This window comes from Carcharodon carcharias, chromosome 7, assembly GCF_017639515.1.
Source record: "Carcharodon carcharias isolate sCarCar2 chromosome 7, sCarCar2.pri, whole genome shotgun sequence".
In the NCBI taxonomy this organism is placed as follows: Eukaryota; Metazoa; Chordata; class Chondrichthyes; order Lamniformes; family Lamnidae; genus Carcharodon; species Carcharodon carcharias.
The window spans coordinates 162,585,450-162,607,780 of NC_054473.1; the positions used below are offsets into that span (position 1 = coordinate 162,585,450).

Consider the following 22,331-nt stretch of genomic DNA (forward strand, 5'->3'; position numbering starts at 1 on the left):
GCAGCAAAATGCTCTCAGGCTCTTGGTTAGCAAGCGCAGGTAGGCCATGAGAGGGAAGCTGGAGAAAGGGAAGATAGAAGTGGGGGAGGGAATTTTACCAAATCAATTAGAAGGTGCTCAGCTGCAGAGTGGAAACTGTAAAATGTGAGCAGTACGCATTTGGCTGTATGTCCAATGCCTTTCCGTTGCTTCCGGACTTTACCCTTGGCGGCAACCACGGAGGGCGAACTTCACATACCGAGGTGGCGGAAAAGCAATTCAGGCATTTAACAGTTAAATTAACTGGAGTCTTGCAGCGCATTTCTGATTTTACTGATGGTGCATGGAGATCATGAGGCTTCAGAGTCTCACCTGGTTAAAGGCAAGGAAGCAGGAAATCAGCCAGGCATCGAGAGAGTCAGAGTGCAGTGCCAGGGAAAGTAGTGCACAGGGGACATTGCCGAATGCTGGCAGAGGGGTGGAAAGTGCCAACGCTAAGGGAGCATGCTGCCAGACTGACTAAGGGGGTGTGGCACTTGCTCCAAAGGAACAGTAGCAGAGGGGAGCAGTCTGGGTGTTGAGGGCATGTTGAGAGAGCAGTTAATAAAGCATTGAGTACAAGAGTAAGGAGGTCATGTTGAATTTGTATGAGAGACTAGTTAGGCCTCATCTGGAGTACTGTGTCCGGTTCTGGGCACCATACTTGAGGGAGGATGTGAAGCATTGGAGAGAGTACAGAGGAGATTCACAAGAATTATTCCAGGGATAAAGAACTGTTACTATGAGGATAGATTTAAGAGGTTAAGACTTCTTTCCTTGGAGAAAATAAGACTGGGAGGAGACCTGACAGAGGTATTCAAGATCCTTAGGGGTATGGATACGGTAAATAGTGAAAAATTGTTCCCGCCCAAGAGAGCTTCAAGGACTAGAAAGCACAGATTCAAAATAATTGGTAAAAGGAGTAATAGTGATATGAGGAAAAACTTTTTCACCCAGACGGTGACTGGAGTCTGGAACGAACTTCCTGAGAGGATGGTGGAGGCAGGTTCGATTGAGGTATTCCAAAGGGAATTGGATTGCTATCTTAAAAGAAAGAATGTGCAAGGTTATGGGGATAAGGCAGTGGAGTGGGACTAGGTAGAATGTTATCTCAGAGAGTCAGTGCAGACTCGATGGGCTGTATGGCCTCCTTCTGCACTGTAAAGATTCTTTGATTATATGGATAGAAGGCTGAGGACTAGCAGAAAGTGCACCTGCCATGGGCTTTATCTACCCAGACTTCAGGGCTCCTGTTGAGGAGAAGGGGCAGCTCAGAGGGAGGGAGGTTCAGGCACCAGAGGGGACACATTAACAACTCCAGGATCCTAAGAAAGCCAGTTTCCTAATGGTACCCTCGGGAAGCCCACAGACGAGTACGGCAACATGCTCCTGTGCGCCGAAGAGGCTATCCCCAGGGTACAATGTATTGTTCAAGGCTGAACTATCTGCAGATGTCCACCACTGATCTCCATGCCATGCTCCAGGATGAGCTGAGATTCATGGGGTTTTGGTGGACATTCAATGTCAGAGGCGCTGAACGTCACTGTGGCTCACAACTTCTATGCATCTGGCTCTTTCCACAGGAGATATATGTGGGATCTTGCAGTGTGCGGCACATTGGTGCATCAAGGAGGTGACAAATGCCATGTTCAAGAGGGCCGGCAACTATATGTGCTCCTGCACTGACCTGGAAAGTCAAGTGGAGAGGTCCATTGGGTTCAGCGCCATTGCTGGATTCCTCCAGGTACAAGGTGTCATTGACTGCACGCATGCTTCCCTGGACCAACCAGCCTTCATCAACAGGAAGGACTTCAATTTGCTCAATGCTCAACTGGTCTGCAAACACCGAAAGCAGATCCTACATATGTGTGCACGATTCCTGGCAAGCAGCCATGACACCAACATACTTTGGCAGTTCCAGATGCCACTGTTTTCTCGGACACCCGCATGCTTTCTAGGATGGATACTCGGAGACAAAGGCTCAAGACATGGCTGCACATGCCTGTGAGGAACCCTCAAACTAATGCAAGGAAGAGGTACAACTTCTGCCATGAGTCAACCCGAATGACCATTTCAGCAGGCCATTGGGCTTAAGGTGCTGCATGGGGGGTGGGAGGCATTGAACAATGAGGGTATCGTTGATTGTGGTGCCTCCTCTGTCGAACAGGATGTGGAGGAGGCTGCTGACAGCTGATGCAAGATGGAGGACCCCTTGGACCACAAGCAAGGCACAGAGAGATGCATGCAAGAGAAGCTCAGGACAGGATAATACTTAGCCACTTCTTGTGACCCTTATGCCTTTTCAGAAACATTTTAATCAAACCTTTCCTTTATTTTGTAACCCATTGTTTAGCGTTCAGGTACACAGTGCACAGTGGCAAGGCTGAGGAGCTGACCAATTATGGCTTAGTCCACTACAAGTCCATTGAAGAAACAAGACTGCAGATGAGATCTCACAGGGCAGCAAGGATTGGAAGGAGAAGCAACATGTGTGAGCCCTTTATTGAATGGCACAACAGAAGCAAGACTTTATATTTAAATGATTTAATCACCTGTGCATCTATGTGCCCTTCTTAACTCTCATATGGGTGCTCCTACATGATGCTCATCCTGTGCTTGCAGCTGAAATGGAGGTATGCTGTTGACCTTGCTGCCATAGCTGGGAATGATCTGCGTGGCCATCCTCTGGCTGCTTGATGCAAAGATGCAGCACCCTCCTCTGTTGTTATGGTTACTCAAGGTGCTTGAGTCACTGGCAGAGGGTTTGTTGTCCACACCAGGAGTGTCCTGAGATGCGCCCCTATATGCAGAAGGTAGCTGCTTCTCCTTTCTTGCAATGCATACTTGTCTTTCCCTGCTGACCTAAGAAGGAAGAGGACCTGCTGAAATTCCAGACAACTCGACCCCCTCTCTCCTTGCCACCGCAGCATAGGCAAGGCGTGGTATGCAGATTTGTGGGCATCTTCGGCATTCACTGGTTTTCTGGATCTGGCTCTCCAAGAGGGTCATTAATCTCTTGATGGAGGCTCGCACCTATCAAAGTCATGGCAGCACTTATGGCCTGGATGGATGTCTACGTTGTCCGCACATGGGTGCTCATGGTCACTGGCAGCAGGTTCTGTGTTGCTAATGTCTCCAAAGGCATGTCATCACCATGGGGCTTAGCCTGGGCCTGATCTCCCACAGCCCTCTGAATGTCAACTGGTCTTGGCTGTCACAGTCTCCATCAGCTGGTCGGGTTTGTCTGTGATGTACTCGTCAGGTTGTGACCCTGAATTCAGAGTCACAATTACGAATTCAGAACCACCAATGTGAGAGTTTCTGTGCTGGTGGAGAGTGCGGGAGAAAGATATGATGCTGCACTCTCTGAGGAACCTCAGAGGTGGCTGCCTGCCCCCGATCTCTTGAGCTCTGCATGTTTCAGCATAACCCTGATCTGCATCAGAAACATTGAAGGGTTATGGGCTTCTGATTTCCTCATCCCAACTATGCCTGATGTGGAGCTTCATGTGTCCAGTGGTGGAGATATGAGCACTATACTTTGTGTGTGCCAGATGCATCCTTGTGCCCCTCCACATTCATTCATCCTTTTGGATGGGCACTCCCGCCTGTCTTGGCCCTTTCCTTACTGTTGTGTGCCATTTTCTCCTGCAAGCACAGAATGAAGACTGTTAGCTTCTTCATGGATACAAGAACAACAGCTATGCTGGTGGCAACCCAGCAGTCCAAGATGGGGGCACATGAATGCCTCCTGTATACAGTTACCCTTGAGGGACATTGTGGGTATCAACAATCAAAGACTGGCACTTTCATCGAGCTGCTGCCTGATTCCTTTGCCACCGGCTGGGTGATCGGGCCGAATAAAGGTCACTGACTTGCTTGCAGCACTGTATCTAGGTTCTTTTGGTGACTCCATGGTTGCAGTTCCTCCTCTGCAATCTCTGTCCTGGCTTGCTTTGTCAGGTGGGCTAGCCTCCTTTTCCCATCCCTGGGGAAGAGGACCTGCAACCTTGCCCTTGCAGCCTGGAGAAGCACCTGCAGGGGGGCAGCACTGAATCCTAGGGCCACCCAGGATCTTTCTTCTGCCATTCTAAGAGACATAAGACAAAGGAGCAGAAATTAGGCCATTCGGCCCATCGAGTCTGCTCTGCCATTCAATCATGGCTGATAAGTTTCTCAACCCCATTCTCCTGCCTTCTCCCCGTAACCTTTGATCCCCTTACCAATCAAGAACCTATCTATCTCGGTCTTAAATACACTCAATGACCTGGCCTCCACAGCCTTCTGTGGCAATGAATTCCATAGATTCACCACTCTCTGGCTAAAGAAGTTTCTCCTCATCTCTGTTCTAAAAGGTCTTCCCTTTACTCTGAGGCTGTGTCCTCAGGTCCTAGTCTCTCCTACTAATGGAAACATCTTCCCCACGTCCACTTTCTCCAGGCCTTTCGGTATTCTGTAAGTTTCAATCAGATCCCCCCTCATCCTTCTAAACTCCATTGAGTACAGACCCAGAGTCCTCAAACGTTCCTCATATGTTAAACCTTTCATTCCTGGGATCATTTTAGTGAACCTCCTCTGGACCCTCTCCAGGGCCAGCACATCCTTCCTGAGATACAGGGCCCAAAATTGCTCACAATATTCTAAATGTGGTCTGACCAGAGCCTTATAAAGCCTCAGCAGCACATCACTGCTTTTATATTCTAGTCCTCTCGAAATAAATGCCAACATTGCATTTGCCTTCCTAACTACCGACTCAACCTGCAAGTTAACCTTAAGAGAATCCTGGACTAGGACTCCCAAGTCCCTTTGCACTCCAGATTTCTGAATTCTCTCCCCCCATTTAGAAAATAGTCCATGCCACTATTCTTCCTACCAAAGTGCGTGACCTCACACTTCCCCACGTTGTATTCCATCTGCCACTTCTTTGCCCATTCTCCTAACCTGTCCAAATCCTTCTGCAGCCTCCCCGCCTCCTCAATACTACCTGTCCCTCCACCTATCTTTGTATCATCTGCAAACTTAGCTAGGATGTCCTCAGTTCCTTCATCTAGATCATTAATGTATAAAGTGAAAAGTTGTGGTCCCAACACTGACCCCTGCGGAACTCCACTAGTCACTGGCCGCCATCCTGAGAAGAACCCCTTATTCCCACTCTCTGCCTCCTGTCAGACAGCTAATCTTCTATCCATGCTAGTATCTTGCCTCTAACACCATGGGCTCTTATCTTACTGAGCAGCCTCCTGTGCGGCACCTTGTCAGAGGCCTTCTGGAAGTCCAAATAGATAACATCCGTTGGCTCCTTTGTCTAACCTACTTGTTACCTCCTCAAAGAACTCTAACAGATTTGTCAGGCATGACCTCCCCTTGATGAAACCATGCTGACTTTGCCCGGTTTTACCATGCACATCCAAGTATTCTGAAATCTCATCCTTAATAATGGACTCTAAAATCTTACCAACGACCGAGGTCAGGCTAATCGGCCTGTAATTTCCCGTCTTTTGCCTCACTTCCTTCTTAAACAGGGGGGTTACACTCGTGATTTTCCAGTCCTCTGGGACCCTCCCTGACTCTAGTGATTCCTGAAAGATCACCACTAACGCCTCCACTATCTCTTCAGTATTTCCTTCAGAACTCTGGGGTGTAATCCATCTGGTCCAGGTGATTTATCCACCTTCAGACCTTTCAGTTTTCCTAGCACCTTCTCCTTGGTAATGGCCACCATACTCATCTCTGCCCCCCGACTCTCTTGAACTTTGGGGATGTCACTCATGTCTTCCACTGTGAAGAATGACGCAAAGTAACTATTCAGTTCCTCCGCCATTTCTTTGTTACCCACTACTACGTCTCCAGCGTCATTTTCCAGCGGCCCAATGTCCACTTTTGTCTCTCTCTTACCCTTTATATATCTAAAAAAACTCTTGCAATCTTCTTTTATATTACTGGCTAGTTTACCCTCATATTTAATCTTCTCCCTCCTTATTTCTTTTTTAGTTGTCCTCTGTTGGTCTTTGTAGGTTTCCCAATCCCCTGGTTTCCCACTGCTCTTCGCCACATTGTATGCTTTCTCTTTAGCTTTCATGCTGTCCCTGACTTCCCTTGTCAGCCATGGTTGCCTCGTCCTCCCTTTAGCATGCTTCTTTTTCCTAGGGATGAATTTTTGCTGTGTCTCCCAAATTACTCCCAGAAACTCCTGCCATTGCTGTTCCACTGTCTTTCCTGCTAGGCTCATCTCCCAGTCAATTCTGGCCAGTTCCTCCCTCATGCCTCTGTAGTTGCCTTTATTCAATGCTTCTTTTCAATTCTTGCTGCAGCCTTCCAGTTAGCTGCTTGACTGAATGCAGCAGTCTGGCAGAGACCGTCTCTAAGCAGTCAGGAGTGAATTCAGGCCTAGCAGCCTTATAAATATGGTGCCATGGCTTCTCTGAGTTAATTGGCTGGGCACCTTGAGACTGTGTGCAGCCCAATCTCTGAACCCCCAAGTGGATGTGGCACCTACTTCTGGTTCCTTGCAGCAAAAATCCAGCCTGGGTCTCTGCTGTAGGCACTCCCAGTCCTCCTCCCTTGCTGACCCTCAGTCAGTGCCCCATATGCTGACTCCTCTCTGAGGACTGAGTCTGCCCCTGTAAGGGAGGCAGTGTTTTTTTCTTTGTTCTTTCATGGGATGCAGGCGTCATTGGCATGGGCAGCATTTGTTTCTCATCTCTAGTTGCCCTTGAACTGAGTGGCATACTAGGGCATTTCAGAGGACAGTTAAGAGTCAAACACATTGCTGTGGGTCTGAGTCACACACCAGGTAAGGATGGGGGATTTCATTCCATCAAGGACATTAGTGAGCCAGAACCAGAAAGGTTTTTTTTTACAACAATCAATGATACTTGTCATGGTCACCATTACTGAGACCAGCTTTATATTCCAGATATTAGTTAAATTTAAACTCCACTAGCTCCGGTGGTAGGTTTTGAACTCATGTCCTGAGAGCAATAGCCTGGCCCTCTGGATTACTGGTATAGTGACACTACTACAATGTCACCATTTCCCCTGCAGGGACAGATGTATGGATCCCCAAACTTAAAGGATGTCGCCACAAGCATCTGAGCAGTCAGAGCAGGAGAACAAAAAGCCTGAAAAAAGCTGAAGCACCACATGGAAGTAACAGGAAAGGAAAGAGAAACAATTTGTAGTTTCAAAAGGAAAATCACTTTGGTGTTTAAAAGTCTGTTGAAATGTCAATTTTACTGTCAATATTTAATCACTAACAAAATTTATTTCAAGTTTCTGTTGTCCAGATATCCCCACTGATGCCTTTCACCTGCCTAGTGGCCACCAGCCAACAGCCTTGAGGAAGATGGTGGGCAGGATTATACCCACAGGCTTCAGGTTCTCCCGCACTGGCCCCCGCCCCCGCCCCCGCCCCCAGTTTAGTGGCTACAGGGCAGGCTTGCCACCCTATTAAAGGTGGCGGGTGGGCTCTGGAAACTGGAGGGCCTACGATGCCCTTTAGCTACTGGGTTTAAAGCTGGAAGGGAAATAAAATCTGAGCCACTTGTTGGCCCTCCAGTACTGAAGGAGCAGAAACTGGCCTTTCAAGGTAAGTGAAAGAGAGGACGGCACTCCAATGTGGAGGTGACCTCTCTCCAACTTATTAAAATTAAATTTAAAAAAAGGCCTCAGCATCTGGGCCACTATTAAGTGGGGGGAGGGGGTGCGGCAGGCATTTATTCCCTCCACAGGGAGGGCCTCTAATCCTGCCTGCAGCAACCCAGTCTGCTACCAGGCAGTTCCCCAATGCCTGTGGGGGTCAGGAGGCAGTCAGCCTTTGACTATAGGCCTTAATATGCCTTTAACAATGTCTACGGGCTACCTGCCACTTGCAGGAAGATGGCCTGTGGGCAGGATGAAGCCAGGGAACTGGCATGCTTGCTGGTGGCACTAAATTCTATGACCACCTGCCTCCATCCCTACTCCAGTATGTCAAGAGTAATGTTGACTGGGACACAAGGTGGAGCAACCTCAATGGCAGCAGGCTCCATGAGACTGTGCCTGTGCATGATCGCTGTCTTTCTGCTCTTGGCAAGTTCAGATTGCATGTAAATGTCAAGTGGCTAGGACCTTCCCTGCACACTCCCCTCCTGTGAGCCGCTAAGTTCTGCACACTGCAGGGGCCCCTTTCACCTCTGGGACAACTGGAAAGTCTGGTGAAAATCCTTATTGATTATCTCTTTAACTACCTTAATTGGCTTCTCGGTGTGGCCAGGCAGATTGCCGGCACAGTTCTGAAGCTCTCTCTGAAAGACGTGCGAGGAGGCAGGAATGTGTTGTGGATTTTTGCCACTTTCCTGGGCCTCCACCCCCAAAATTCTTGCATATTTAATTCACTGACCAGTCCTTAGGGCGTTTCACATGTGTTCAGGTAGCTGCACCAGCCAAATGGCGAAGTTGGTGGGTTCCAGCTGCATTCCCGACTTGCTGCAATTTTTTGATGTTTTAAACTCCACGTGCACCAATATCAGCAACTGCCCCCCTTTACAGGTTAAAATTTCTCCATGTATGCCTCAATCATGATTTTGCAATTTGAAGAGAGACACAGTTCCTTGTTCTGCTCACATAGGTCCCAGATCGCCTGGAGAGGGTGCTGTGCTGAAATGGATTTCTAATTATCCTAGGTTATTAAAATCCCACCAAATGTCTCTGGGCAGCTGCGGGCAAGCATGAATGGCAAGCATTGTTTGTTTGTCACTAACCACAAATTCAAGGCCATAAACTCTGCAGAAATGTATACAGTGGAATACAGAAGTCCATTTGTGACTATTCAACTTTAATATCATATATCAAAACCATGCATGTCTGATGTTTTTTTCCAACTGTAGAGAAATATTTTGGGTGGAATTTTAACCGCTGAAAATGGGTGGGCTTGTGTTGGATGGGATATTAAAACATTGAAAACCTCAATCCCGAGGCAAACCAATGACAAATTTGCTCGCAGGAGCTGGGCATCGTATTTAAATATTTTAATGAAGTGGCATACATTACATTTTATTCCCTTTCCAGACTTAAACCCAGTAGCTAAAGGGGGGGCAAGGGCGGCTGCAGGGAAGAGAGGTGTTTTTCCAGTATTACTTGTGGGCAGGAGCAAGAGTGCTTCCTCCTGGTCCACAAAGCTAACCTGCTTACCCTCTAGACCCTCCCTCACCCACATCCCTCTCCATCCCTTCCATCTCTCCTACGCTCCCCAGCTGTGGATTCCGATCGCCTCCCTCCCCTTCCGAGCTCCACTCTCCGGCAACCCTCTGATCTCCCTGCCCCATCTACCCCCAACCCAGACACTGGTCTCCAATCTTGCCTCTCAATCTCTGCGCTCCCCACCCATTCCCCACTCCGATATCAGCGCATAATACTTCTGAATTCCTATTATATGCATGAGGTAATGAATCTAGTTATTCCATTGGATATTAGAACCCACATCGGAAGAATAAAACTGGACATTGACAAAGTTTTGGTTCGCTTGCAATCTGGTGTAATGTGACATTTTGTGTACTTCAATAAAACAATCTTGGAAAAGGCAGTGAAAAAGTTTCAGGAAATGCATAATTTGAGATGTTTTAATATTATTGAAAGGTTGTTGGTGCAAAATATTATCATAATAAATTGAACTAAAAATGAATTAGGAAATCATTTTCAATCTCCTTTGGATAATCCATTTTCAGACAATGCTATTAATTGACAGCCATATCCTCTTTTGATCACTGAACTAAATTTCAGATACATGCCAACTTGATTAACATCATATATTCAAATTTCAGTGCAGATGTTGGAATGCTGTAGTAATGTTCATCTAATACTAATACTTCTGAGCATTGGTCTTTAAAGAATATTTTCAGTCTGCACCAAATAGAATTGGCAAAAATACATGATTAGGATGGTCTAAGAAGAGTCTAAGAACTTCTAATAAGATCTAAATTTAAAAAAAAATCCAGATATTTGGATGTTGGAAAAAGGAAATAAAAACAGAAAATGCTGGAACCTGTAGCATCTGTGGAGAAAGGAACAGAGTTAATGGCCAGGATTTTACATTGGTTGGGCGGCTCAGCGGGACCGGGGAGTCGGGGGCCCGACCCGCTGACTGCAATCGGCTCCGTACCACCATTTTACATGGGCGAGCCAATTAAGGCCCGACCAGGGTAATATGCGACTCCGGCGTCAGCATGAAGGGGCGGGTGGGGGTGGGAGCTCAATGTCCACTGGGTCCAATGGCACTCAGGTTCAGAAGCGGCTGCGGCAGCCAGGCAAAGGCTGTCAGTGGCTCGGAGGACCCTTGGCATGGAGAACCTCAGTGCTGAACACGGCAGGTGGGAGGGCAGGTCAACGAGTGTCTTCCTGCCCTCCTGGAGGAGGTGGCAGCACACTGGGATATACTCAACCCCAGGGACAGGAGTAGGAGGGCCCCCCCACCTCACCAAAATTGCCTGGGAGGAGGTGGCATCCAGGGTCAGCTCCCACGATGTGGTGAGGCGCACATGGGTGCAGTGCCATAAGCGCTTTAATGACCTCCTGCAATCAGGAAGGATGAGTACCGTATTGGCGTGGGTCACTTAGCACAGCACCTCCCCGGATCTCAGGGTTCTTAGAATGTGAGTGAGTGACAAATGTCAATGAGACAGCATCTGGGCAAGGGTCTGAGCCCTGGCTGCTTGAAATGAGTGTCTTGCAGCTCCAGGGTCCATGAATCGGCTGAGCCCTGTGAAGTATTCCTCAGGTGGGGTTGGCCAGGCTGCAATGGCAATGCAGGTACAGGGTGGACTAATCAATGCTCCTCTCTCCTTTCAGGAGAAGACATCCCACAATAATGCTGAAAGGTTGCGGACTAGCAGAGGACCGGCCCACCTTCTAATCTTATTCAGGTATGAGGAGGCACTGGAGCCAGAGAGGCGCCATGCGCCTAGCTCAACCAGCCGCAGTGAGGTTGGGGTGCCACAGGGAGGTAAAAGTGCAGTGCACTGAGTTCAGAATGTCTGTCAAAGCAACCATTCCACAGTTGTCTCTATATTGGTGTGAGCCTTGAGCATGGAATCCCCATTGATAATGGAAAGACGAAGGCACCCTGATCCAGGCGCCAGGCATGCACCGTAACAGTGTAATAACTGCAACGAATGACATGTCCTTGTTCTTCCTTTCAGGCTCACCAGAAGCCCGTTGGGATCAGGAGCCCCAGAGGACACAAACGAGAGAAAGGCACCAGCGTCACACCCTCTCAGCCATGCAGGTACCAGCACCTTGGTGGGCATTAGATCAGTGGATAGTATCTTGGTGCACAGCGGTGAGGTCACTTCACACTCGCTTGAGGTGCAAGAGGAGGCAGAGTGTACCTAGGGCGCCGACAGTCGGAGAACTGCTGGGCACCAGGAACATGCTCAGTCGGTGGATGATGATGTGCCTCTGGAGTTGTCCCTGAGGTAGCAGATAATGGAAGTCCAGCAGGGTGTGTGGGAGACTCTGGAGATACATGAGGGAATGCGTGCCATGGTCTCCGTTGTGGAAGAGTCCATGTTGAGCATGAGCAATGCAATGACCCTCATGGCCGAGCGCACAGCCTTCTCCATGGCAATTCTCATGGAGAGGTGCTCCAGGAGCTCACTCAGGGATTCCTGGGGATGCGCTCGGACCTGCAAGCCCTCACACTGGCAATGACCTCAGATGGTCACTGTCAGTGTGGGAGATGGATTGGGCACCCAGTATCCCAGCTAGGTGCCCATCCATCAATGGTGAGCAGGGAAATCCAAAACAACATGACGTTGGCGCATGAGCTGCTTGTTGTCCCTACAGGCTCCTCTCAGGGCGCTCCGTATGATGGCAGCAGCTCCTCTGCCCCTCTGCCAGTGACCATGGCATCCGATGAGGCTGTGGCGTCTGGGGAGATGCTGGCCATGGCACTGGCCACTCTCTCCCAGGCGGGGCCAGCACAGGCTCCACAAGACAGAAGGCGCCCGCCAAGATCATCAAGGCCAACAGGACAGCAGAGTGAGCAGGCTGTCTCCAATGCTGGTGCCAGCGAGGGGGGAGCACCTAGATGTAGCACCCGCAAATGCAAATTTAAAGCACCTTAGGCATAACACGGGCTTATCACTGGTGATTTTTTTTGTCCCATTTTTAAGTTAGTTATTAGCAGGTGTGATGGACAACGCTTTTCCATTTAATTTGTTTTATGTATGCCAGGCACCACATCATTAAATGTGTTTGTGTTCAACAAACCTCTAGGTGCTTCATTAGTTCTGGAGGTGAAGAGTAACCCATGGTGTTATGAGTGACTTGTTTGTCATTGAGCTTTATTGAAAGTGCATGTTGTTCACGAAGCAAATGTTCCTGTCAGGTATCGAGCATGGAGCCTGCAGCCCTGGCATGTGGTGGAGGTTTATCTTTGGTAGGCTAGCTGAAGGAGCGTTGGATTAAAGCCTCCCTGCCTCCCTGGAGGTTGCCCAAGTCGGTGTCTATCTCAGCATTCTCCTGAGCATACTCGTCCTCGAACGCACTACTGGATTCATCATCTGCTGCTAGAGCAGCTGCTTCAACATCTTCCTCCACTGCATCCCCCCCTTTCCAGCGCCAGATTGTGGAGAGCACAGCATGCAACCAGTATCAGTGACACACGATCTGGGGGGTATTGCAGTGCGTCCCCTGAACGGTCCAGGCATTGGAAGCGCAAGTTGAGAAGACCGGTGATTCTCTCTACCACCGCCCTTGTGGAGGCATGGCTTGGCTCCTAATGTATCGCTGCTCGGCCTCTGTTCTTGGATGGTGGAGAGGCGTCATGAGCCACCTTTTGAGGAGATAGCTCGTCACCCAGCAGCCACCCATCCAGCCAGGCTGGAGAACTTAAGAGCCTCGGCACCTGGGAGTGTCTCAGGATGTAAGCGTCATGGGAGCTGCCTGGGTACCTTGCACAGACTTGCAGAATCTGCATCCTATGGTCACACACTATCTGCATAATCATGGAGTGGAAGCCCTTCCTGTTGACGAAGGCACCGGGCTCACCCGCCAGCACCTTGATGGCCACATGTGTGCAGTCGATTGCACCCTGGAAGCGGGGGAAACCCAGCAATGGCGGCAAAGCTTCTGACTCGCTCAGCCTGGCTGGCCTCCTCCGTGTGGTAGTGAATGAAAGTCAATGCACACCTGAACAGAGCATCCGTCACCAGCTTGACACAACTGTGGACAGCTGATTGGGAGACTCCACAAAGATCACCCCCCTGCCCCTGGAAAGAGCCGGAGGCATAGAAGTTGAGGGCCACTATGACTTTCAGTGCCATTGGCATGGGGTGTCCACCCACATTGTTGGAGCTGATCTCAGGGCTGATTATCTGACAGATGGAGGTTCTGGACTCCCTTGAGAGGTGGACCCTCCTTCAGCATTGCACCTCAGACATATTGAGGTAGCTGCATCGCCGCCTGTAAACTTTGGCAGCAGGATAGTGGCGTCTTCTGCAGCCCCTTCCGCCTTGGACTTCCTGTTGGCCCTGCGTCCCTTGTGCCTGCGCCTGTCCTCAGACAGGTCGCTCCCCTGGAGGCTCAATATGGACTCCTGGCCTCCTCCCCCTTCTGGCCCTCTCCTCCTCCACAGAGAAGCTGCCTCCGGCGGAGACCACAATCCCCATTCCCAGGGTAAGGGAAGGCTGTCTGATACCTGAAAGGCCCCAAGTATCCAAAGTCCTGAGCTGAAGCCTTTTATTTCTGTCAAAGCAGCTCTGAAGCAAAATGAAGCTGTCCTGTTCACACAAGCAAGCAGCAGTAAGTTATAATCTGAAGTACTAACAACCCGCATTAGCGAGCCCACTCACCCCTCTTATCCCGCCCGTGGATGAGGTTTTTGAAAATGTGGCTGACCCATCTGTCCAATGCGCCTGTGCGACGCCCTGAAAATCACACAGGCTGTGAAAAATCAAAGACAATTGATGCCTCAAGGGCCTTAACTGGCCTGTTAATTAATGGCGGGGGCGCCTCCGTCCTTATAGCGCGCTCGCCTACCAAAATATCACGATGGTGCGCAGTGACATTGGGATGCATGCCCGACATCATCAAGCGTCATTTTATGATGCAGCATGTCAGGCCCGAGCCCACACATTGAATGTAGAATTCTGGTCAATATTTTGGTTACTTTTTGAAAGAGCAATTCTGATGAAAGATCAGTGACCTGAAACGTTGAGCAGGATTTTTAGGGTGGGACTGGAGGTGGGTGAGCAATGAAAATATCAGTGGCAGGTTGTGTGCCAATTTCCTGTCCCAGGCTATTTCATCACGGCTGGGGAAGGCTGGCCCCAGAATCCAGCCGGATTCCCAAATTAGTCCAATTAAGATTGTGAAAGAGTTCATTGGGAGCTCGTAGAGGATCATGTTGAGATTTAGATGGGGGCTTATGGGCAGCATGTTGGTCAGAGGCAGACCAGGTGCATGGAGGCAGAACACAGCGGGGAACCAGTCATGGCTGTCTCCAAGGAATTAGATGCACACAGATTCAAAATAATTGGCAAAAGGAGTAAAAGTGATGTGAGGAAAAATTTTTTCATCCAGAGGGTGGTTGGAGTCTGGAATGAACTTCCTGAGAAGGTGGTGGAGGCAGGTTCGATCGAGGTATTCAGAAGGGAATTGGATTGCTATCTGAAAAGAAAGAATGTGCAAGGTTACAGGGAAAGGCAGGGGCATGGGACAAGGTAGAATGCTCTTTCAGAGAGCCAGTGCAGACTTGATAGGCCCAATGGCCTACTTCTGCACTGAAAAGATTCTATGATAAAAGGGAGAATGCTGAGAGGAGTTCTCAGCTGCTGGCACACAGGTGCCATTGGGTGTGCTCAGGTTGCACAGAGAGTATTGACTATGCGCTTGGGCAGTGCAAATGGATGTCACTTTCCTGGCATCATGGAGGGCTTAAAAGGAAGGACAATGGTTCTACATAAACCTGAGATGCCACCTGAGTGCAAGGAAGGCAGCAACTGGCAATGGGATCATGACTGAGATATCAAGTCAAATGATGATGAGGAGCAACATCCCCTGCAGGAAGGTGAGAGCCCGGGCATGAACACAATGGAGCAGATCAAGGGGCAATGAAAGCCATATCCTCAGCATAGGATCTACCGCTGATAGATCGGGTCAGGGAACCAGTGTTGCCGGGGACATTGTCTTTTTAGTCAATTTCTCACAGAGAATTGTGCTGTCATCACGGAAGACCTCTCATCTCGCAGTACTGCTCATCATGGCCTGCCATTAGCTGCCAAAGTCAGCATGGCCACTTCTTCACCCCAGGCTCCTTCCAAGGATCAACTGAGGATCTTGGTAGCAATTCATAATTGGCTGCATACCATATACCAATGTTCTCTTTGCGATAGCTGGGGCCTCACAGGCACAAAGGCCATCGCCCCTGGTGCGGGACATCATTCATTTCAACCATGCAGCCATTAAGGCACTGACTGACCAGCCAGTGAGATTCATCAACTGAAAGGGCTTCCATTTTCTCAACAGGCAGCTGGTCTGTGACCATAACAAGAGCTTCCTGCATGCGTAAGCTTGCTTTCCTGGCAGCTGCCATGACTCTTTCACCCCTTGGCAGTCCAAACTACATGGTTGGATCCTAGCCAACAAGGAATACCCTCAAAGAGATGGTATCTCATCCCCTTTTGGAACCCGAGACAGAGGCACAGAGGTGCTATAATTGTTGCCATCTGCTCGCCAGGACCAACATTGAGCAGGTCATCAGGCTTCTGAAGATGTGCATCCTCTTCCTAACCAGTTGGGTGGTACCCTGCAATACACCCCTGCAAGAATCTTGTGTTTGGGGTGGTCTGTTGCAATTTCCATAATATGGCCCTTCTGAGAAGTGTGGATCTTGAAGATGGTGGTAAGTTAGATTGAACAGCTCATCAAAGGACAAGGAGGAGCAGGGCATGGAAGTGGAGGAGGAAGATGCAGAACATAAAGTTGTTCCAGCTGCACAGGGAGGTGGCTAGATCTGGCATTGGACTCGAGGGTCTCTGCAAGATGCTGCCAATCTCAGGGATAATCTGATCCAGTTACTGTTCAGCTGAGTCCTTCTAACCCAGTGGGACAACATGGTCTAGAACTCACTCTGAGATGCCTGTGAGAACACCTCCATTGAAAATGCAGTCTGGAATAGATCCATTCTTACCATCAATGAAGAATGCACATTTGTCCAGAGTTTACACTGTCCCTGTTCAGGGACCAATGCTCTCCTTCAATACTTCAGCCTTCTTTTCTTGCCCCGCCATTAATAAATGGAAGCTCAAATGTTTGGCATCATCTGGACCTAACTCAACTTTAAAAAAATAAAAGATAGAAACAGAAAATGCTGGACTTACTCAGCAGGTCAGGCAGCATCTGTGGAGAGAGAAACAAAGTTAATGGGGTCTGGAAACTGATGTTGGGACTGGTTCCAGGTCCCGAACTCGCCCACAAGGGGAAGAAATCACAGACCTGGATTCTTGAAAAATAGGAAAAGTGCACAGTTACAGGTGAAAAAATCTCAGTGACCCACTCAGTATTCTGCCTGAAGCGGTGGCTGAGAGGTTATTGAGTGCCCTGGGCACACATTCCTTTCATTTTCAGGAGAAGCATACACCCTCAGGCTCCTCTGTTGGGGTTTGAATATCCAGAAGCCTGCCATGAGGATGTAGCATTGCAGTCACCTTGCTAGAGTAAATAAGGTCATTGAAACCTTTCCTGCACTCCATCCAGTTCCTCCTGACCACACTCTGCTGACGTTCTCAACCACTCCTATCCGATGCTTCGGGAGGGTGCCCTTCTCCTGCCATCCTCTGGAAAGAGGACCTCCCTCCTCTCCCTCATTGACTCAAGGCAGACCTCCAGGCTTGTATCTACAAAGCCAGGGGCTGCCCTGGCCTGGATTCCAGCCCTCTGCCTTTCCTGCTCCATAACTGCCAATGATTCAGTGAAGCCACAGACACAATACGGTGAGCTTAAACTGGGCCTGCATGCTTTTAGTCCCACGTTCCCCGAGCCATGGCTGCTAATTGGTCATCTAATTATCAGGCCAACCCCCCGATAATCCAGGCTTGTGATTGCTTCCCCTTGTGGGCGAGTTCAGGTCCTGGAAACAGCCCCAACATCCGTTTCACACCCCATTAACTCTGTTTCTCTCTCCACAGATGCTGCCTGACCTGCTGAGTAATTCCAGCATTTTTTGTTTCTATCTTTTCTTCTTTAAAGTTGAGTTAGGTTAAGCAAGGCAGTGAAACCGAAATCATATTAAAGGGTAGCTACATGCCTGGTGGAAACTGCTGGATGGACAGTTAACTATCAACTGAACTATCTGTTCAGATCCTGACTATTTGCTGTTTTAACCTGTAGAATTCTGCAACTGGGAGCGGCGCCTGCTTAAAACAGGCACAAGGCTCATAATTTATGCAAATTTGTATTGTATTTCATCACAATTATTGGCATCCTGTTCTATCACAATTATTCCAATGCAATTCTAACGGGGCTCCTTAGCAGGGAGGCCGTAGTTTCCTGCTAGGCAGAAACAGGGTCTTTAGCTGGTGTGAGGACATAAGGTAAGTCTAAAACTTTCCTTTGTGGGGAAAGAAGAAGCAGGAGTACAGTTTCTGGCCCCATAAGGGAATCTGTGGCCTACCCTACCTCAGACTTCCAAAACTCCCTCCCCAAACCATCTCTTTGTCACTTACCAAGGAAGCAATGAGGATCCAAGTACCGTATGCTCTTCATCTGGCAGGAGTTGCTCTCCATCTTCCTCTTGCCCGATATAGGCCGGAAGTGAATCAGTGACAATTAAATAAGGCACAGCAATTAAATTGCCCTGGCCTCCTGCTACATGGGAACTCTGCCAGTGGAAAATCAACTAGCTGGAGTGGTTTCCTGTCAGAAACCTGCTTGGACTTAAAATCTGCTGCATAATCTTTCAAAGAACTTTCTATCCATACAAATAAGAAGCAAACTATGCTTCTTAAGATATGTAAGATATTGAAACAATATTAATTACTTTCACCTCTAATTTATAATAAATATATTACCTTTGATACCATTACTCTTTTGTTCTGTAACAGTGGTTAACTGTGCATTCATCTTGTGCATCTTTCCCTGATATTTATTGATTTCCTCAGCAAACTCAGAACTCTGAACATTGACTTGTGCAAGATCCTGGAAGCACAAATTTTAAAATTAAGGGATGTTTCAATCAGTTATAGTAATAAAGCATTTTCATGTAATGCTCCCCAAAGTGTTGGACAGAAATAATGTTTATGATCCAAATAAAAAAGAAAAAAAAATGGAAATTTACATCCTTCCCCCATTAACTTACCTACTTTTTTTCTCCTACTGTACCATGAGGCCACATAACTGTTACTAAAGAAACATAATGGAGTCAACATTAACCTATTCCATATATCCACATGTGCCTATCCGTGCACGGATTGCTTATTTAGGGAAGTTGAGCTGTCTGGCTATGTGGCAAGAACAACATTGCTTGTAGTCAGTGTTACTGAGGATCTTAACCACAAAATATCTGTTTTGGGTGGATGTATTGGCACTTGCGAGTCACCACCTGCCAATCTGGAAGCCAGTGCACAAACTGGGGATTTGGTGGGTGGTGGGCATAACTGTCTATGGCAGATGGGGCCAAGTCTTATTTTGCATCCATAGAAATTGGCTGCAATATGGACCAATTTCTTCCTTTATTTTTTTAAATCGGTCACACTTGCATGGTAAACAATCTATATTTGGTGGATGGAATGTTCCAGAAAACAAACTGATGTGGTTTTGATGTATCAGGAAACAGATTCAACTTTTAAAAGATTTTGTCCTTTCTCTTGTTGAATAAATAAAAGTGATCACGTTTCTTAAAACATGATGTTAGATGTCAAAAGAAGCAAGATTATAATTGACGTGAAAATTAATCTCACAAAACAGCAGTGAAACAGTGCCAGCAGGGGTTACATCTCCATGAACCGTGGATGACTGGCATTGTGTGACAAAGTAGCTTAGCTTGAAATCTCAAACCTCTGGATGCAGCATGCTAAAAATTTACAGGTTTTCAAAGAGATATTCATAATAATTATGGAACTCTCCCACATAATTCAATGTCCACCACTCATATTTATTGCCATTACATGACTGGTGTTCAAAATCTGATGTAGTGCTGTTGGGTGTAGCTAGTATATATTAGTCTGAGGTAACTCAATGATATAATGAACAATACTTATTGAAATATTAAAGTACTTATTTAACACCCTCACCTTAGGAAGAATGCAGATTTTTTTGCCTGCTTCACTGATTTCACAAGATGGAGAAGAAATATTTGTTTTACTGGGTGAGTAGTCTAAGATCTGTAGTAGGCTATTTAATTCTGTTAGTAAGATTCCATCCATGAGGGGCATGTCATTGTATGCATGTATTTGGCTTGAGTATCTTACATGGATGTGTAATGAGCAGAAAGCACACCAAGAATCTTGCTGTATAAACTGCTGTATGATATTTTGTTATTTCATTATATTGAGAATAATGGATACCCAAGAGTGTTTACAAGGCAGCACTCCAAATAATAATTCCGCTGATGTAATAAACTGGGAGTGTAATGCATAAAGATTGGAACAATTTATGACTTATGTTTGGCAAGATATCCTTTGGTGAATACAAATGACTCTTTTTTGGGAATTAAGTCAAATATTCGGGACCTAAACAAGCATGAAATAGGTGGTGGTCATGTCACTTGCATGATGATGTATAGTTTTCAGGTTTGCGCTTCATTTAAATTTGCTGGGCTAATTTCAGGACACATTGCACAGGTAATCGGACAGTATACCTATTGACGGGAAGAGATTTTGGACTGGCCTGTGTTATTCCTGATGACCTGCACTTTTTATGAGGGTGGGGCGGGGTGCGGTTAGAGATGAGGTGTGCAGTGTTCAGTCGGAAAGTTGCTTCTTGTCTGTAATGCAAAACTGGTTTGAGTAGGACATTCTTTATATTTGAGGAAGTAAGGAGGAAGAACAACCATCCTATTTCCATCAGATAGGTGAAGAATGCCCCACCTCATTGTCAGGGAAGCATCATATGAAGTGGCTGAATGTGTAAATGTGGTAATGTACCACTTTTGGCCTCAGGTATGTGTAGATGCCTAAAGTCCAGTATTCTAATGAAAACTGGTGGGAACAAGGCATCAGGCAAACTTCCAGAATGTAAGACATTTAAATATACCTTCAAGTAAGCGCATTAGACCTTTTAAAGCTCCTCAGTGCCAATCGCTGTTAATTATTTGTTTTGACCTGTGATCTTTTTATTAGAATCAATAGGTTTCCTTTGAACTGATATGTGTGCAGAAAAAGGGAACCAGCAAAAGGATGCCTGGAACCTGAGGGTTACTTTGAGTCCTCTAGCCTGCACCTCAACCTTTGAAGAGAGAGGTACCAAAATTCACTTTGGCAACTATTGTTGATGGACAACACCCCAGTTCAAAAAGAGGAGAGGAATAAATCTGGTGCAGCAGTGCTGGAGAAATATAAAGTGACATTCCCCTAAGGGTTGGTATTGGGACCAATGCTTGGACTTAGGTGGAGGAAGCATGATTTCAAAGTTTGCAGATGGCACAAAACTTGGAAATGTAGTAAAAAGTGAGGAAAATAACAGCAAACTTCAAGAGAATGTAGACAGACCGGTGAAATCACTGGTGAATTTGGGAGGAAGAATGAGGAAAGGCAATATAAACCAAACGGTACAATTTTAAAGGGTGCAGGAAGAGAGAAACCTGGGGGTTCATATACATAAATCTTTGAGGGTGACAGGCCAAGTTGACAAAGCTGCTCAAAAAAGGATATAGGATCCTTGGCTTTACAAATGGAGGAATAGTAGAAGCAAAGTTATGCTGAACCTTTATAAATCACTGGATAGACCTTAGTTAGAGTATTGTGTCCACTTCTGGGTGTGATACTTAAGGAATGATGTTAAGGCTTTGGAGAATGCATAGAGGACATTTAACAGAATGATACCAAGAATGAGAGACTACAGATGGCATTGTTCTCCTTAGAGAAGGTTATGAGGAGATTTAATGGAGATGCTAAAAGTTAGAAATTGATTATGAGTTCTGTCACTCAAAAAGCTGACAAACCATCTGTTCTATTTTGTTTCCTAGAGGCCCCCAGGGCATAATTTTAACTCATGCTTTCCATTCAGTTATGCAGAGTTAAAATCAGGCCCTGGTCATTATTCCTGGTCTCTAAAGCAAACAGTGAGACATAGAAAATAAAGTGAGTAAAAGTGGTTTATAAGTTTTAAAACTGTACGTGGAATACATAGAATCACTAGAGCTAGAATATATTGGTTAAAATTAGGGTGAAGGGCATTTCAAAAAGAGGAGTCAATGGAGAAGAGGAGAAAATGAAGAAGGAACTATGTGAACAAATATTTCAACATTTGAACAGCAAGTAAATATAATAAATATTCAGTGGAAGCCTTCCATTTCATAAGATGATGGTTTGAGAGTCAACTCTGTGTTAAGTCTGTCTACCATATTATGTTACTGCTCTGCAGCAAAATTAGAGTCCACTCCAGGGTGCAAGCCTGGGCAAAATATTTGGAGACCCTGGGCTGCCAAAATATTAGGGTCCCCCTCTAGACCTTCCAGATTGAGTCCAAAGGCTTGGATGCAGGAGTTGCTAGAAAGATGGAATATTTAGATATCAGTTCATCTTTGGGCTCCACTCTTTGTCAGGCTTTACTCCCTTAGCCTTCAACTCTTCCAAGGTATTGACAAGGTAGTGAAAATATTTGCCCATAGCTGGGAGTTTGGTTCAAGATTGCTACGGCATGTCTACATGCCAGTGGATCTGCACACTGAATATCTGGAGGCCAAACTTTCCTCTGAAGTTCCTCTGAAGCTTTAGACTGCTACATGGGACCCATTTTCAATGGCCTGAATCTTCCGAGAAGTGGCAATTGCTGTCAAATTGCCACTCCGCTCCTACTTTTCTGCGCCACGTTGGAGCTCCACATTCCTGGCTGGGACTTCAAATCTTGGCTTCTCCAGAAATGCAGGATGCACCTGAAATTGAACTGCTTTTTCGTAGTGCAGGATCATCAGGGGAAGGAAATCCATGCCCCTTTTTTATGGCATTACCTGCCATATTCTAAGTGTCTGCTAACATGCTGAAAAGCTGGGATATTTAAGCAACTTTTCAGTGCATTAGTGTGTGATTGAATGGGTGAATGTGTAGGTGGGTAAGGGACTAGGGTGGGTGAGGTAAGAGGATAAGGTAGCAGGTGGGTAAGGTGGCAGGTCAGATGGA

At 47.0% G+C, this 22,331-nt stretch overlaps 1 protein-coding gene across 1 annotated transcript in view; it reads right to left on the reverse strand.

Moving 5' to 3' along the window:
- Positions 1-22,331, reverse strand: part of LOC121280070 (polyamine-modulated factor 1-binding protein 1) — a 189,415-nt gene that overhangs the window by 97,965 nt on the left and 69,119 nt on the right. The window contains exon 5 of the mRNA XM_041191699.1: positions 18,066-18,192. Coding sequence (XP_041047633.1) covers positions 18,066-18,192 — 127 coding nt within the window. The remainder of the gene's footprint in view (positions 1-18,065; positions 18,193-22,331) is intronic.